The sequence below is a fragment of the Corylus avellana genome, chromosome 8, assembly GCF_965113065.1.
Source record: "Corylus avellana chromosome 8, dhCorAvel1.hap1.2, whole genome shotgun sequence".
Classification (NCBI taxonomy): Eukaryota; Viridiplantae; Streptophyta; class Magnoliopsida; order Fagales; family Betulaceae; genus Corylus; species Corylus avellana.
Genome location: NC_142497.1, coordinates 4,017,497 through 4,036,406, shown reverse-complemented (window position 1 = coordinate 4,036,406; position 18,910 = coordinate 4,017,497). Strand labels below are relative to the sequence as shown.

General features: G+C 31.4%; 1 protein-coding gene across 1 annotated transcript; it reads left to right on the top strand.

Moving 5' to 3' along the window:
- Positions 1 to 4,125: 4,125 nt before the first annotated feature.
- On the top strand, positions 4,126 to 6,012 carry LOC132164619 (uncharacterized). Its single transcript, XM_059575154.2, has 4 exons — positions 4,126 to 4,277; positions 4,570 to 4,826; positions 5,025 to 5,476; positions 5,730 to 6,012. Exons 1-4 carry the CDS (start codon positions 4,159 to 4,161, stop codon positions 6,003 to 6,005), a joined length of 1,104 nt encoding a protein of 367 aa, XP_059431137.2. The 5' UTR covers positions 4,126 to 4,158; the 3' UTR covers positions 6,006 to 6,012.
- Positions 6,013 to 18,910: the final 12,898 nt, after the last annotated feature.

Below are 18,910 nucleotides of genomic sequence, written 5' to 3'. Positions count from 1 at the left end.
GAGACGATGAAGAAAAATTTAGTGATGGAGAGTTTGGTTGGAAGTTGGCGAAGAATGAAGGGAAAGGTACGACCTCGTTTTCGTAACACACTTTTCGGCACGTTTCAATGCGCAATGAGATTGTGATTGTGATTTGTGAGCATATATATTAATTAACAACATCTCAGTTATTATGAAAATAATGATAAGTGGATGGTCATTGTAGAAAGTAGATCAAGTTAGTTAGATGGAAGTTAATCAACTTCTTTAAGAAGGTTAACTGCTTAAGAAATTCGGGTGCATGTCCTTTTTAAACAAGAACTAATTATGCAAATAAATCAAAGAAAGTTAACCTAATTGCTTTAATTTTTCGTACGCTTCAACTAACAGATAACTACCGCTACCTTCTCGATAGTTACTGTGGAGCACACAAAAATGGAGAAACATGGTATAGAGCATGTGTTAGAAGATAAAGTTTGTATTAATGTATATCATGTTAAATATTTTATGTGTTGAATTTTATTTATTAAATGAAAGTCTGAAACAAACGTAAAGGAGAGTATTAGAATATAAATTAAATGATTAAATTTATCTATTCCTATAAAGTTAAGATTTTTGGGATTATAGTGGTGTAATTAATATGGTATAAGAGCTCTTGATCGAGTTCGGACCCTAACTCCATCAAATTCAGCCAATTTAAATTAAATATTTTATGTGCAAAATAAAAAATCGAATCACAAAAACCAAGGGGAATTCAGGCCAAGCCCATTATTGAATTACAAATAACAAGCTATAAATTAAGGATAAAATTATATGATTCTTTGAATAACAATACTTCTTAATTTATTCATAGAGCATGTCCCTAGCCACTGCCCTTTCTCAAATAGAGCATGTCATCAGAACTTTTTCAACTAGACAATGAGTTTTTTTGCTTTTTCATCTCCGTTACAAGCTCATTCATAATGCAATTTTTTTCACTAGCTCTACTATCAATGACAATTCTTTTATATGTCTGATAATTTATCTGTTGTTGGTCAGTGATTTACTCTCATAAATAAAATAGAAAGAAAACAAAAGAAGACCGGAGATCAAGGATTGTTACTTAATTTAAAGGTTTCCATCGTGTAAACAAAACCTTAGAAACTACTAAAGTGAATTGAAACCCAAAAAGAAAAACCTTTGCCAAATCACTACTAAAAGCAAACTACAGAAAGATAAACAAGAATTACTACAAAGTCCACACATCACCGGACTCACTTATACTATATTATTCAGAAAAAGAAAAGAGTTGAGAGCTAAAGTTTTTAGGTGGGTTGTGATTAGAATGTTCATGTTGGAGTGCGTAGGTTATAAAATTACATGATTCAATAAACTTGTCTTATCCAGCATCATGGCACTTGTTATGGACGAACAAAGAAGATTTAGAGGCTCAATAATCACATTAGACAAAGCATAGGACTAAAACAAACCCAATCATAACAAAGAATAGAGGGCGGCTAGGGTTGCAAATTGCAATATTAGACTTTGAGTAGACGAAATCAAAACGTGGGCATTAGGGATTCACACTCTTCACTCACTATCATTCAGACCAAAGAAAAGGAATTTCATTATGATGCGCATGAAGACGGAGCTGAGTGGTCACTGCTCACTCACACCAAGCCATGTTCCTTTTCATTTTCGAAACAAAACGCAGATTAATTTGGTGTGATATCACGAACGTGGTGGCCCTTTAACCTTAACTTCTTCCCGTACTGCATCTACCTGGATTGGCACGTGGCTAGCTACACGTCATCCTATGGAGTTCTTCTTATTATTATTATAATTTCATAATTCAAAATAAACAAAGTAATTAATAACTAACGTACAGTACTGTACTCATAATTAATTAAGTGAGACAGACAACACTTTGCATGCACATGGCCTCACGAGCAAAATATGAGCATTAATTATTATAACGCTCACCGTTATAATAGCTTTTAGGTTTTACAATTATAAATTATATTTTGACCGTTGAAAAAATTGCTAGTTTTCTTAACTACCTAAGCCAAATCCTATAACCACAACATGTTGTACGTTCAGTTTGGTTTCAGATCTGCATAAAATCAACCCTAACTACTGTATTCAAATTTTTTAGAGGTCAACTTTGGCTCCAGCTCCGAGCATTTTCATCTTACCTCTATTTTATTGGATTGATGTGATAGTGTTCATTAGCTATTTATTGATATGTCCGTATAAGAAGATGAGATTCAAACTAGTAACTTTTGTTCTATGAAACGTGGATTCCAACCGACTGAACTACCACTTGGCAACAGTACCCATCAGCTGCATTGATTAGTCCAATGGAAATAAGAATGAGATAAATGTGTAGTATATAACATTTATCTTTAAAAAGATTGATTGAGTTGGAAGAGTCTTCTCCAACTCAATTTATAATGGCATAAATAGAGTTGTAGGAAACTCTATTAAAAAAAAAAAAAAAAAAGTGATTCTCACATGTTAAGAGAAACAACAATTTTAGAGAAATTTGATTAGTTATAGGACAAAGTTTTCTTCTAAATAAATTCCTCTAATCTAGTTTATTAAACTAACACGTATTCAAAATGTATGTGAACATTTAGTAATGCTCATATGTCAAAACTCATATGCTTTTTTAATATATGTCAATTTAATAGACCAAATAAAAAAATCTTTCAATCCAATTAAAAGAAATTCGAAAAATTTTATTCCGAGTAATGCTACAAGTCTCTCTTGCGTCCCTCTTGAGTCCCTCCAAGAATGATGTGGCTATTAAAATCACCATTGGGCTTGTGATTGATCATTATTGAATTTTGATCAAATAGTGATTTTAATAGCCACATCATTTTTGGAGGAACTCAAGAGAGACTTGTAGAATTACTCATTTGTTCATACTTATAGTCTCGGTACTCAATGACAAATGAAAATTGGAGACATTAATTTATAGGCCCAGTATGCCCAAGCTTAATGACAGATCCAACCTATAAGGCACTCAACCCAAGCCCAATTACTGTGTTGGCTGGACATTACAATCATAGATGGGAAGAGGTTGTTTATGTACTCCAATTTATGAATTTACACAAGCAATGATCGTACTATATATTTGCCAATGAACTCAATTGTTATCTAATGATCATAACAAGACACATTACTTATTTATCTTATTTTGTGCTTGATAATTATGTGCATTGCCATTTTAAGGGTTTAATCATATTTAAGACAATGTATGTGAGAAAATGATATACATAAGATATTGCTATCTAATGCCGTTGATATTGTTATTAATTGCTTAATTCTTCTTCAAGAGGTAGCTCAATTGGCTGAGACCACGCTTAATAAAGCGGAGATCACTAGTTCAAATCTCCATCTCCCCTCTTGTGCGGACATGTCAAAAAAAAAAAAATTGCTTAATTCTTAACATGAAAGATAATTACAAATATGACAAACATTTTTTTTAAGAAGTTCAGTTCTAGAGATGTGCTAAATTGCTATACGAGTAATTCTAAAAATCTTTCTTGTATTCTTAAAAAAATGAGGTTTAAAAGCACAATTTGATCAAAATCTAATAGTAATCAATCACAAGCTTAATGGTGAATTTTAAGAGCCACATCATCTTTGGACGAAACACAAAAAGGATTTATAGCATTACTCGTGCTATACATCTTCACTCAATTCTTCTCTTATCTGTTTAATTTTTAAAATTATCATTGAATCTCTGAAATTTATATGGGTCTCAGATATGGACCACGATCCTCTCTAGTTGAAAAAAAAAATGGAGAGAAATCAGTTAGTTATAAGATGAGGGTAAAAGGGTAATTTCACGTTTTTATTTGAACAATTTTACTCTCCTCTACGGTTTTTTTTTTTCCAACTGTTCTTCACATATAGTCTATAGACCCCACAAATTTAATTATAATTTAAAATTTTAAAAAAAATGAATCAATTCTCTAATTTTGAATTATGTACGAATTTAGGGTAGCTCTTCTAGAAGCAGAAGCAGACAGTTTAGTCTCCGATAACGGTTTGACCGTTGTCCTTCCACCCGAAAATTGAACAGACGCGTTTTACTATTTTCCGCCCAAAACCGCTTTTAAAATTCCTCTCTCTCTCTCTCTCTCTCTCTGAATATCGCCGAGTCCTGCGATCCAGAAGACGCCGCAAAAAATGAAGACGCAAGAGAACGAAGCGGCGAGCAGGAGGTTGGTGATCATCGGAGGAGGCGTTGCCGGTTCCTTCCTCGCTAAATCCTTCCAATTCCAGGCCGACGTCACTCTCATTGACCCGTACTCTTTCTCTCTTGAATTTAAAGATGTTATTACGCCTCTTTTCTATTGTGAGAATTAATAACAATTTTGCTCACATGATTCTTGTACAACCCTACGTTGAAGACGGTCATAGGGCAAAGCTAATAGGACATGATGTTTAATTAATATTCCAAGATTATTTATATAGAGAGCAAATATGCCTGTTTTTGTAGATGAATTTCTGGCAGAAAATTATAATTACATGAGTCAATTTTCCATGTACAGAGCTGTCATCATTTTTGTAGCTAAGTGAAAACAAAATTGAATTCAGGAAGGAGTATTTTGAGATTCCATGGGCAAGCATGAGGGCAATGGTGGATCCATCAATTGCGAAAAGGTCAGTGATCAACCACAGAGACTACTTCACCAATGGCCAACTTGTTATATCCAGTGCAGTCAATGTCACTGAAACTGAAGTGATGACTGCAGACGGCCAGCTGATTCCCTATGATTTTCTTGTCATTGCCACCGGCCATTCCGAACCTGTCCCGGAATCTAAGACTGAGAGACTCAATCAATACAAAGCAGGTAAAATCTATATAGGCAACTGGAAGCATTATCTTCATTTTCATCAAATTGAGTGCTGAGAGACAACTGGCAGATTGCATATATGTGTTTTGATGATGGCTGCATTATTTAGTGAGAATTTCCAGTATTATGAGAGTTTACAAGCATGATACAACATTGAAAAGGAAATTCTTAACGATGTAGTTTTTGCTCCTGCAGAAAGTCAGAAGATAAATTCAGCTAGTTCCATTTTGATTGTTGGAGGAGGCCCCACTGGTGTTGAACTTGCTGGAGAAATTGCTTTTGATTACCCAGATAAGAAAGTTACTATGGTGCATAGTGGATCAAGGTTGCTGGATTTCATTGGACAAAAAGCTTCTGACAAGACTTTGCATTGGATGAAGTCAAAGAAAGTTGAAGTGAAATTGGAGCAAAGAGTGAATTTGGACTCTGTTTCAGATGAAACCAAAACTTATCAAACTTCAGGAGGAGAAATTATCAGTGCAGATTGCCATTTTCTATGCACAGGGACACCACTGGGTTCAGCATGGCTTAAGGAAACTATGTTGAAGAATAACTTAGATACTCATGGAAGGTTGATGGTTGAGGAGAATTTGAGAGTCAAGGGTCAAAATAACATATTTGCTATTGGAGATATTACTGATATTCCGGTAAGTCCCATTTGTCACTCTGTCATTATCATCCAATTGATAGAAAATATTAATAAATCAAATAAAGTACAATTGAATAGATCAAAATATGAAAAACGTCTAATGTGCATAATCTCAAACGCATGTATCCTGATTCTATTACTGGAAGTTCTTTCTTTTCCCCTCTGTTTGATGCATTCTTGGAAGCTAAGTGTCAGTGGTATATGTTAATAAAATCTTATGTAATATTGTTGATTGAAAATTGGTACTTTAGGAAATCAAAGAAGGGTTTTTGGCGCAAAGACATGCTCTTGTGGCTGCGAAGAACTTGAAACTATTGATGACAGGAGGAAACGAAAGCAAAATGGCAACTTATAAGCCAAGTTCAGCAGTGGTAGCAATCATTTCGCTTGGAAGGAGAGACGCAGTGGCACAACTCCCATTCGGGACGATCATTGGAAGACTCCCTGGCTGGATAAAGTCTGGGGATCTGGTTGTGGGAAGAACAAGAAAGCAAATGGGTCTACAACCTCATGTTGCTGATGATTAAAGTTCATTTGTATTTTATATGAAGAACACAAAGAAAACAAGAACCTTGTATGTACTGTTGAACATGAATAAGTTTCAGGAGTGTGATGGTGTGAATTAATTTTGGGACTCAAAATTATTGCTGAAATATGAAATAAAAGTAAAAGAGAATAACATCAAAAGCTATTCAGATCATACAAATTTGGTTCAAATAGAATACGACATAAACCTTAACCATAATCACCTTGGGTTAACAACTATTACAAATAAAGTAACCAAAAGTTTGAAAAATATATAACATAGCAACTTATCAAAAAAAAAAAAATATATATATATATATATATAACAATAAAACGAGAAATAACAAAATGCCAATAACAATCTAACATTCAATCACCCACCCACAAAGTCATGGGCCGGCCACTCTCAATGTCCATACACACGCGTGATCGGTGACATGTGTCGAGTGTTCGGACCAAACTCGCTTGGGGTTGGAAAAACTTGACCACGTGATAGTATTATTATGTCATTTTCAAAGTATATTTATTTCAAACGCACCCTTAAACAATACACTTCCGTTAGGACAAACCTCATATGCGGATGCTGCATAAAATGTGGGTTTTGCAGCACCCAATAGCATAAAGCCATATCATATAAAGCTAAAAAAATGCACAAAAAAACTCTACAACCTAATACGCTTGATTTTCTCTTCTTTCTTCTTCTCTTCTTCTCTTCTTCACCGAAAATTTGCAACAGCTTGCCAGCCTCTTCTTCTTTGGGTCACGCTCTTCTCTGGGCCGTGGGTCTCTCTCCGGCGCCGTGAGTCACATTTTCTGGCGCCGAGGAGTAATTTTTTCTGGCTTTACGGTGATAGAATCCCTAAAGGGTTAACCATCTACCTCTAGATTTTAGTTTTGAATCCAAAAAAAGAGTTTTGATGCAGTAGAAACGGGTTTTGATGCATTAGAATCGGGTCATGGCCGTTGAAACCAGCCGGCAAAACCCACGGCGTGGGTTTGGCGTCGTGGGTCTCGCCACCAGACCCACGGGTCTGACGCCATGGGTCTGGTCGGCTAGTCTCGCCGAATTTGGCTGCCATGTGTCGCGGGTCTTGCCGAATTTGTTTGGTTCCTATTCAAAGAAGGATCTTCTTCATTTCAAATGAAATGAAATGGAGGGGAACCAGTTAGTTACTTTTAGGGGCCATTTTTGTCAAAAAAAAAAAAAAAAAAATGTAAAATGATAAAACTATCCCTCCTAAAAGTAACTAAATGGATCCCCTCCATTTCATTTGAAATGGAGAGGATCTTGTCCCTATTTTGAATGGGTATTGTGTTCTCATTTTAATTTGTTGCATTTTTTTTTGAAATGCTGATGTGTCTCATGTTTATTGGAGGCTGCAAAATGGCTTGTTTATGAACCATCTGCATAGTAGGGCCTCTCCTTTCGTTATATTGTTTAAAATGTGCATTTGATCCTTTCATATTATTATTATTATTTCGAGAACCTATGAGCATCTCCAGCAGGCTGTTGCAACTTAGCTAAAAGACTAATATTAGCTATATTTAACTATTATTGCTCTTTTTTTAGTTCCAATAGAGTAGCTTGCCCTTAGCTAGAATAGCTACATTGCTATCGTTAATAGCAATTTAGAGCTATTCACTGTAACACATTATATGAATAAAATATTGTTTATTTTTTATTTATTTATTTTTTTTATTTTGCCCTTTTTTACCCAACATCTTTTATTTCTTCTGAACACCTCTTCACATCTGTTACGTCTTTTTCTCAAACACAAAATTTATCTCTCTCGCTTACAAAATTTCTTCACACAATTGGATGAAAAAATTAAATGCAAAAAAAAATTTATTTCATGGAAACAAATTAATTGCAAAAAATTATTGCATAAAAAAAAACGGATGGAAACAAATCAATTGCAGTTGGATGAAAAAATTTATTTATGTTATTAATTTTAAGAATTAATACCTGTATGTGAGATGAATGTTTCTCATACGTGTTTATTTTTGTTTTTTATGAATGATTTCTATATATATGTTTGTTTATCCCTTTAATTAAGTGTTAGCAATAATATAATATAAAAAATGAGAAATAATATTTTAAAGCAAGTACAGATTGAAATAGAAAATCTGTTGAAGTGTATAGTGAAAAAAAAATAGTTAAAGTAAATAATTGTACTTTTTCACTAAGTAAAATGAGCTTGTACCCCGTGCAATGCACGGGTTGTTTTTTTGTTTTTTTGACATGTTTGCACAAGAGGAAGGAAGGGGATTCGAACTAGTGACCTCCGCTTCATTAAGCGTGGTCCAAGCCGATTGAGCTACCTCTTGGGAACCACGGGTTGTTTTTTAAAATGACATGATGGAAAATAATAATAATAATAATAATAATTAGTGGGTGGATAAATGACAAGAAAAAAAAATAGTTTGATTTTGAGTTTTTTGTGAGCATTAAACCTCCCAAAAAGAGAGCCATTGTGAGCATTAAACCCCACTACCTATTCTCGATGCAACAAATATCAAATAATGAGCTTAAGGAAATATTTTACAAATTATTTTATGATGACAAAATATTTTGGCATGACAGGTTATTAATATTAGATTTTTAATCAGACCTATGGTTAATTTGGCCCTTTTCCATGACTCAATTCTGCCAAATCTTCGTATTACCAATGGACATATTGCTTCATTTATATTCTAATATAATGTGTTATTTTTTACCCATGTTATATTCTAATATAACATTCACTCAATAATGAGCTTAAGAACAATTTTTCATTTATGAGTTTAAGGAAATCTGTTTGAAATTGTTTAATTAGGACATTATTTTGAACAAATATCAAATAGTCATAGCAAGAAGCAAAAATGAGGCAATGTGAATAAGTATTAACTATATATAGTAAAAGTTCAAGCATGCAATTTTTTTTTTTTTGAAGGAAAATCATTCTTATCTCATTAATAGAGGAATCAAGAGCATTAAAACTCTTACAATCACAGAACATAACGTTCTGAAAGATCCTAGCCGAAGCTAAAATATAAAAGTCGTAAATAAAAGATTACATGTCAAAGACGCCAAACATCCGCTAACCTATAACTAATTTTCAGTTGGAATAACAGATATGCGCTAGGCAGACACAAACTAATGTATAAGTAGCTCTTATTCCTCGACCCTGGGATCAAAAGGACCCCATGCCGACACACATCCTCCTGAACCCGAAAGTCAGGATATCGTTCACATCCACAACCCCAGGGATCTGGACCAAAATAACAAGCGAGGAGATCAAGAAAGAGGACATGGCCTTATTACAAGCAGCAAGAAAAACGAGAAAAATACAGGGAAAATCAAAGCAATACAATTAAAAATTTAAAAATAGGAGCACACTAGGCGGATGACAGCAGCCGGAAGAAAAGCCGATCACGTGCTTGCCGAAAACCGATGCGTAGATGGCGTTGGAAGCACATCACGGTGGGGACGCGTGAAAAGACCCAGCAGAAGACAGTAAACGGCAAAGCTGGCGCAGAGGAGATCGGCGGCGCACTCAAAGAAATTGGAGGGAAGTTTGAGTGAATCCCCCATGAGCGGCACCCACAAAGTGTGCCCAAACAAACACCTAGCAAGAAAAAATAAACAAGCATACAAAGAACAACAACAAGGAAAAGAAAGCGAAATCCAAAAACAAACACAAAAAAGAAAAGAAACACAGATCGGGGAAGAGAGGGGGGGAAGGAAAATGGGGAAGGGAGGGGGGAACAGATCAAGGAAAGAGAGGGGGAAAGAGAGGAGGGGGGGAGGGGGAGAAACCCCTCCCCCTCAGCTGTGCGGCACTTCCTTAAGCTCTGCTAGGGTTTTTTTTTTTTCAAGCATGCAAATTATGATTAAGTGGTGGAGTTATTTCCCAATTTCTTTTCTATAAGTTGTTTCTACTTTCTGTTTTTTCTACATTCGGGTTTGAAGGCCAAATTTTGAACTATAAGTAATAAACGTTTTGCGATAATGAAGAGAGAAAGCTCATGTAAAAACTGCAGAAAAATTTCAAATGAGTATCTATCAAAATGTTCTAAAACTTTTTGGGTTCTTATTATCATAAAAAATCATTAAAATCATTTAATGATTTATAAAATTGGAATTGGTTATAAATTAAATTAATATCAAAAGCATTTACGAAGAAAACAGTGATCAAAACATTGTTGGTCTGAAAAAAAAAAAAAAAAAAAAAAAAGGTTAAGAAGAATAATTACCTCCAAGTTAAATTTTTAGGTCAATAGATTATGTATTTGTTAATGTTCGAGAGTGGAGAAAAAAAATGAGAGATATTAATGTTGGAGAGTGGAGGGAAAGAGATTTTTTTTTTGAAATTAAGAGAGAAAGGGATGTTGAATGAGAGTGAAAGACTTGGAGAGAAAAAAGAGAGAGAGACGTGGAGAGAGAGGAAAAAAAGGAGAGAGAGAGAGAGAGAGATATGAACCGGTTCAAGAAAAAGAGATGTGGAATGAGAGTAAATGACTTGGAGAGAAAAATAAATAAATAAATGGAGAGAGAGACGTTGAGAGAGAGGAAAAAAAGAGAGAGAAAAAATGAACCGTTCAATTTTTAACTGTTCACTTTTTAAAATAATGAGTTAAAAAATCAGTTTACTCTTTAAAAAAAATTGGTCTTTCAATCAAGATTTAATGCAATCAAATAAATCATCTATCTTATTTCAATACAAATAAAACCTATATAATTCCGTCCCCAAGAAGTAGCTCAATTGGCTGAGACCACACTTAATGAAGTGAAAGTCACTAGTTCGAATCCCCATCTTCCCTCTTGTGCGGACATGTAAAAAAAAAACCTATATAATTCCGAATATTAAAAAAAAAAAAACAAGCAAAAAAATATTGCTTTCAAAAGTAGAGAAAAAAAAAACTTAAAAATATGCTTGAAAATCGAGTAAATTACCAAAAAAAAAAAAAATCTATAAACATTCAAATGAATTAAAACATAAGACCTTTAATTTTAGTTTAATTTATATAAATTAGAATATGTTAAAACAATGTTGGTCTGAAAAAAAAAAAAAAAAAAAAAAAGAGGGGGGTTAACAATAATTACCTCAATATTACCTTTAAGTTGAATTTTTCGGCCAATAGATTATGTTTTTGTTAATGTTGCAGAGTAGAGAAAGAGAAAGATAGAGATGGAGAGAAAAAAGAGGAAAGATATTAATGTTGGAGAGTGGAGGGAGAGAGATTTTTTTTTTTTTTTTTTTTGAAATTAAGAGACAGAGAGAGAGATGTTGAATGAGAGTGAAAGACTTGGAGAGAAAAGAGAGAGAGAGACGTGGAGAGAGAGGCAAAAAAAAAGGAGAGAGAGATATGAACCGGTTCAAGAAACAGAGATGTGGAATGAGAGTAAATGACTTGGAGAGAAAAATAAATAAATAAATGGAGAGAGAGACATTGAGAGAGAAGAAAAAAAGAGAGAGAGAACAAAAATACCAACAATTCAATTTTTAACTTTTAACTTTTTACAATAATGAGTTAAAATATCGGTTTAGTTTTTTAAAAAAATTGGTTCACGTTATATGTCGCGATTTGAAGACACTTCAAAAGAAGGCTTCGACTATTATATATGATATATGATATGATATGATTTGATTTGTATTATTTGTTTCTTATTTGATTTGGACATTAATAATACTTAATTTATTAAATAATTTATATATAGAAAACTCTTGAAATATAATTAAATGTCATTAATTACGTTAATTTACTGACTGGTTTTTTAAGTAAGAACTGGTTCACTGTTAAAAAACCGGTTCACAAATTATGTCTTAAAAAACTAGTTTAGCATTGAAATAAAAATGGTTCATGCATGCCACATATCGCAATATTAAGGCACTTCTGAGCGTGATTTGGCTTTCTTTTTTTTTTTCATTTGTAGAAACGGTTTGTTTGTTTTGATTGTTTTTTTTGTTTGTTTTTTTTTTTCATTTGTTTTGTTTTGTTTTAAACGTACGGTTTAATTTAAACCGTTTAATTAAAAGTAAACATTTGTCAGATAAATGAAACGCCACATGTCAAGCTATTAGACCCTCATGTTTAAAACTTTTAAAAGTAAACAGTTATCAGATAAATGAAGCGCCACACGTCAAGATACTAAACCCTCCTGTTTAACACTTTTCTTATGCCAAAAATAAGTATAGTAGAAAAGCGACTGATTTGTGGTTATGGGGAATGAATAGGAAGAGACTCTTTTTTTTTTTTTTTCCTAATTAATAGGAAGAGACAATTGTTAGGGTAAAGTCCATTTAACCTCATCAAACTACGACTCCAATGATAATCTACTCCCAAAACTATCAATTGCGACAATTTACCGTCCAAACTACCAAAACAATGACAATGTACCCCTAATTTTTAAAAAATTACAAAATTACCCTTACTAAAATAAAAATAAAAATACTAAATTTTAATTTTTAATTTTTTTTTTCAAAATTTTAAAGGTATTTTTATCTTATTAAAAATTATATAGTGGTAATTTCGTCATTTTGTTAGCATTGTCATTGTTTTGGTAGTTTGGAGGGTAAGTTGTCGTAATTGATAGTTTGAGAGGTAAATTATCATTGGGGTGGTAGTTTGAGGGGATTAAGTGAATTTTATCCCAATTGTTATCAAAGAAAATGGAAAATAGACCTTGAATTTAAAAAGTGTTGAACTTCAAAAAGGAATATATATATATATAGATAGTCATATTTCATCCGTGAAAATTGGCAATTTATTTTGGATTACATTTAACCACATTATAAAAGGACATAATTTTGAACCCATTGAATTGAACAACAAAAAAGCGGTAATGAAATCTATTTAATTTGTTGTTTTTCAATGGACCATAATTTTGTCGACACCCTTAGAGGAAAACAAAAGCAATTGAGAATAATGTTGAGATAATGAAGAGAGAAACACCATGTAAAAACTGCAGAAAAATCCCAAATGAATATTCTAACAAAATGAGTATTCTAGCAAAATGTTGTAAAACATTTTGGGATTGAGACTTGAGCCATTTTTTAATTTGCGGTTTGCAGGGAAATTTTTGAACTAACCATTAAAACGTGTTTTCAAATAGAGTACTCATCAAAAATAATAACAGCAAATCGAACAATAACGGTGAATGACAATGTTAACATAAACAATAACATTGAACAATGGCAATTTGTTAACATAATAAAAACAATTGAAATTTAAACAATCTGCCATTGACTAAATATCATAATGAACTCAAATAAATGCACACAGTAAATGGCAGTTTGTGAACATAATAAGCACAATTTAAACTAAATTTTTAAAAGGAATAGATTAAACTTACTGGGTGTAGAATGAATGATGTTTCAGAAGGTATAATGAGATATTAGACATAAGAGAATTGTAAGTGTTTGTTGTTGAATGGGGTAGAAACTGTTTTTGTGGTTTTAATTTGTTTTTGTTTTTTAAAATGTTGATGGTGGTTGAGCGTACAGTTGTACCCAATTCAATGCCATTAACGCCCATTTTTCCCAATTCCCCTAATATCAATTCACTACACCCATATATGGCCTCAAATAAACGTATTAGAAAAAAGAATCTAAAATAAACATATTTCAATGAAATTCAATAAACAGAAAGCAAGGAAGAAGATGGAGATCTAATTGGCAGTCTCAAAAGGTAATTAAATTTTAAAAAGAGATAAAATAAACTTACTTAATGTCGATAGAGTGAAATTTCATAGGGTTGTGAAACAATTGGAAAGAACAGCAGAATAGAGGAAGAGAGACAGAGCAGTTTCATGGCTAAAAGAAACTGTACAAAGTTATATATTTTGAACTTTTGATGGTAGTTGTGCGTGAGAAAGAGAGTGCAGTTTGAAGTAATGTGAAAAGGTGTTACGTGTGTTTTGATTTACAAACTTAAACGCACAGTTTCATTTAAAATAATCACTTGTCAGATTAATGGCATGCCACATGTCATGATATTTTGTTATGTTATTTCATTCTTCGATTTTTTTCCTTATATTTTGTTCTAATATATATATATATATTTATTCAAATTGATTATTTTTCTTTATTTTTATTTTGTAAATTTTACGTTGAATTGAAGGAAATGATAATGAAAAAGAGGTATGAGGTATGAGGTAGGAATTTTTAGATTATGTTGATGTTCATTGAGTTTCTTTTTTTTTTTTTTTTTTCTTCATTTTGTCCAAAAAGTAGTTCATTTTATGTTATATACGTGCATGATAGTCGAAATGAAAAAAAAAAAAAAAAAAAAAAAAGGACAAAAACTTTATTTGATAATACTTTTTTTCCTATTCCTCTGAATTTCATTGGATTTAGGAAAAATAAAGAGAAAGAGACATTTATTTCATGTTGTTTTATTTTTCATTTTTTTTCCTAATTTTATGTTCTAATTTATATATTATTTTTCATTTAAATTTCTTATTTTTCTTTTGTAAATTTAATTGACTTTATTGTTCATTATTTTTTTTGTGTTCCAATATTCATTCCATGATTTTTTATCTCTTTTTTTTTTATGAAAGAGATAAAACTACTCATATGGGAATAAATATTTTCATATGTTTTATGGTCTTATGTTTTAATTGATGTCAAAGTTTTATGTGTTTTTTTTTTCTTTTTTTTTTGGTGATTTACTATGTATTTTTTAATGTGCTTAAATTAAAATTAATTATGGGTCTTATGTTTAACTAATTCTAGGTTTTCTTCTTGCTGTTTTCTCTTTTCTGTAGACTTTCTTTCCATTTTAAATTACACATATGGGAATGTTTTAATATGTATTAATTTATGTGGATTAAAACTAAAATTATATATGGTTCTTATGATAGTATATTTTTATGTGATTTATATATTCATGCAATCTTATGTGTAACTGTGTCACTATGTTCAGTAATATATTGTTGTATAACTTTTAGTTGGTCTATTAAAAAAAAAAAAAAAAAAAAAAAAAAAAAAAGAAGTTAAGAAGGATAATTACCTCCAAGTTGAACTTTTAGGCCAATAGGTTATGTTTTTGTTAATGTTGGAGAGTGGAGAAAGAGAAAGATAGAGATGGAGAGAAAAAATAGGAGAGATATTAATGTTGGAGAGTGGAGGGAAAGAGATTTTTTTTTAAAAAAAAAAAAAAATTAAGAGAGAGAGATGTTGAATGAAAGTGAAAGTGTAGCACCCCAGATTTTTAAAGTCTTATTTTAGAGATATTAAATTGATGCTATGATTATATTAATATTCATATTAGGTAATGACATTTATTTTGAGGTTGAGATATTTATTGATGATATTAGGTAATAATATTTATTCTTGAGGAACTTATTAGATCTTATGAATATTATTGGAATGAATATTGATTTAAGGTTATTATATCATGATGATGATTTTATATTGATTATTTTATTGGGAGATTTAAGAGATATGATAATTGATGATTGATTGGTATAATTTGGAGTATGATTGTAATAATTGGTGAAATAATAGGATAGTAAATGGAAGGTAAAAATAGTATAGGGTTGGTGGAATAGTATAGGGTTGGTGAAATAGTAAAATGAGGGTATAATTGTAAATTGAAGATAGAATGAGGGTATAATTGTAAATTGAAGGTAGAATAGTATAGGGTTGGTGGAATAGTATAGGGTTGGTGGAATAGTATAGGGTTGGTGAAATAGTAAAATGAGGGTATAATTGTAAATTGAAGGTAGAATAGTGTTTGATTTTCTCCTATAAATAGAGCTCTTCTCCTTCACAATTTTCACCACTCATCTCCTCTCCCATCTCTTGCATATATTCTTCCTTCTTCCGCTTTTTACTCGGTCTTTCTTCTTTCTAAGAGTATTTACTCAGAATAGAGAGAGAAAGGGCGAGACCAAGCGCTACAAGAAAGAAAGAACACAAGAGAAACCGAGAGTGAGATGGGAAATTTAAGACAGAGAGCTGAAGAGGAAGAAAGAGAGTTTAGGCGAGAGAGAGAGAGAGAGAGAAAGTCAGTAAAGGGATTGTTATGGGTATGGACCAACTGCAACAGAACGGGTTTCAAGTAATTACCTTTGATGATCCATTCATGTAATCCACTGTAAGTATTCTTACTTACTGAGTATGATATTGATATCCAATAATACGGATTTTTGTGGTTTTATAACTTGTCTAGCATTTTGCTATATATATGATTCAACAATGATTTATATTGTCGGAAATCAATTGACTCACTACTTCACAGTTTTTTGTAGTGCTTGCAGGAATGGAAAATCAAGGTAATTATGCAGTTGTGATTAAAGATTCATATTGAGATGTACAGAGATTCCAAGTTGGTTAAGTTTTGTCTAGAGTTTAGACTGTCGGATAGATTTGTATAAATGCCTTGTACGACATAGCTTTGGGTATTTTTGTATAAAGAAAAGTATTTTAACAGTATTTTTTTGTATTGATAATTACAGTTTTTCCGCTATATGAGATCAGAATGTTACAGAAAGACATGGAAAGAAAAGAGAGAGAGCGAGAGACGTGGAGAGAGAGGAAAAAAAGAAAAGAGAGAGAGAGACGTGGAGAGAGAGGAAAAAAAAGGTGAGAGAGAGAGAGAGATATGAATTGGTTCAAGAGAGAGATGTGGAATGAGAATGAATGGCTTGGAGAGAGAAAGAGAGAGAACAAAAATATGAACCGTTCAATTTTTAATTGTAAACTTTTTAAAATAATGAGTTAAAAAATCAGTTTAGTCTTTGAAAAAAATTGGTCTTTCAATCAAGATTTAATGCAATCAAATAAATCATTTATCTTATTTCAATACAAATAAAACCGATATAATTCCAAATATTAACAAAAAAAAAAACTTAAAAATATGCTTGAAAATCCGAGTAAATTACCAAAAATAAAAAATAAAAAAATCCATAAACATTAAAATGAATTAAAACATAAGACCTTTAATTTTAGTTTAATTTATATAAATTAGAATATGTTAAAACATTGTCGGTCTGAGAAAAAAAAAAGGTTAAGATAAGTACCTCCAATTTGAATTTTTAGGCCAATAGATTATGTTTTTGTTAATGTTGGAGAGTGGAGAAAGAGAAAGATAGAGATTGAGAGAAAAAAGAGGAGAGATATTAATCCTGTAGAGTGGAGGGAGAGAGATGTTTTTTTTTTTTTTTTGAAATTGAGAGAGAAAGAGATGTTGATGGTCGTTGAGCGTACAGTTGTACCCAATTCAATGCCATTAACGCCCATTTTTCCCAATTCCCCTAATATCAATTCACTACACCCATATGTGGCCTAAAATAAACGTATTAGAAAAAAGAATCTAAAATAAACATATTTCAATGAAATTCAATAAATAGAAAGCAAGGAAGAAGATGGAGATCTAATTGGCATATGAAAAGGTAATTAAATTTTGAAAGAGATAAAACAAACTTACTCGATGTCGATAGAGTGAAATTTCAGAGGGTTGTGAAACAATTGGAAAGAACAGTAGAATAGAGGAAGAGAGACAAAGCGGTTTCTTGGCTAAAAGAAACTGTACAAAGTTATATATTTTGAACTTTTGATGGTAGTTGAGCGTGAGAAAGAGAGAGCAGTTTGAAGCGATGTGAAAATGTGTTACGCGTGTTTTGATTTACAAACTTAAACGCACAGTTTCATTTAAAATAATCACTTGTCAGATTATTGGTATGCCACATGTCATGATATTTTGTTATGTTATTTCATTCTTCGATTTTTTTTTCCTTATATTTTGTTCTAATTTATATATTTTTTTTATTCAAATTGATTATTTTTCTTTATTTTTCTTTTTGTAAATTTTACGTTGAATTGAAGGAAATGATAGTGAAAAAGAGGCATGAGGTATGAATTTTTAGATTATGTTGATGTTCATTGAGTTTTTTTTTTTTTTTTTTTTTTTTCTTGGGTTTGTCCTAAAAGTAGTTCATTTTATGTTACATATGTGAATGAAATGAAATGAAATGAAAAAAAAAAAAAACAAAACAAAAACTTTATTTAATAATACTTTTTTTCCTATATCTCTGAATTTCATTGGATCTCGGAAAAATAAAGAGAAAGAGATATTTATTTCATGTTGTTTTATTTTTCATTTTTTTCCTTATTTTATGTTCTAATTTAAATATTATTTTTCATTTAAATTTCTTATTTTTCTTTTGTAAATTTAATTGACTTTATTATTCATTATTATTTTTTTTTTGTTCCAATATTCATTCCATGATTTTTTATCTCTTTCTTTTATGAAAGAGATAAAACTACTCATATGGGAATAAATATTTTAATATGTTTTATGGGTCTTATGTTTTAATTGATGTCAAAGTTTTATGTGTTTTTTTTTTTTTTTGGGTGATTTACTATGTATTTTTTAATGTGCTTAAATTAAAATTAATTAAAGATCTTATGTTTTAATTGATTCTAGGTTTTCTTCTTGCTCTTTTCTTTTTTCTATACACTTTCTTTCCATTTTTAATTACACATATGGGAATGATTTAATATGTATTAATTTATATGGATTAAAACAAAAATTATATATGGTTCTTATGATAGTGTATTTTTATGTGATTTATATATTCATGCAATCTTATGTGTAATTGTGTCACTATGTTCAGTAATATACTATTGTATAACTTTTAGTTGGTCTAGAAATAAAATAAAAAAAGGTTGAGAAGGATAATTACCTCCAAGTTGAATTTTTAGGCCAATACATTATGTTTTTGTTAATGTTGGAGAGTGGAGAAAGAGAAAGATAGAGATGGAGAGAAAAAAGAGGAGAGATATTAATGTTGGAGAGTGGAGGGAAAGAGATGTTTTTTTTTTTTTTTTTTGAAATTAAGAGAGAGAGATGTTGAATGAGAGTGAAAGACTTGGAGAGAAAAAAGAGAGAGAGACGTGGAGAGAGAGGAAAAAAAAAA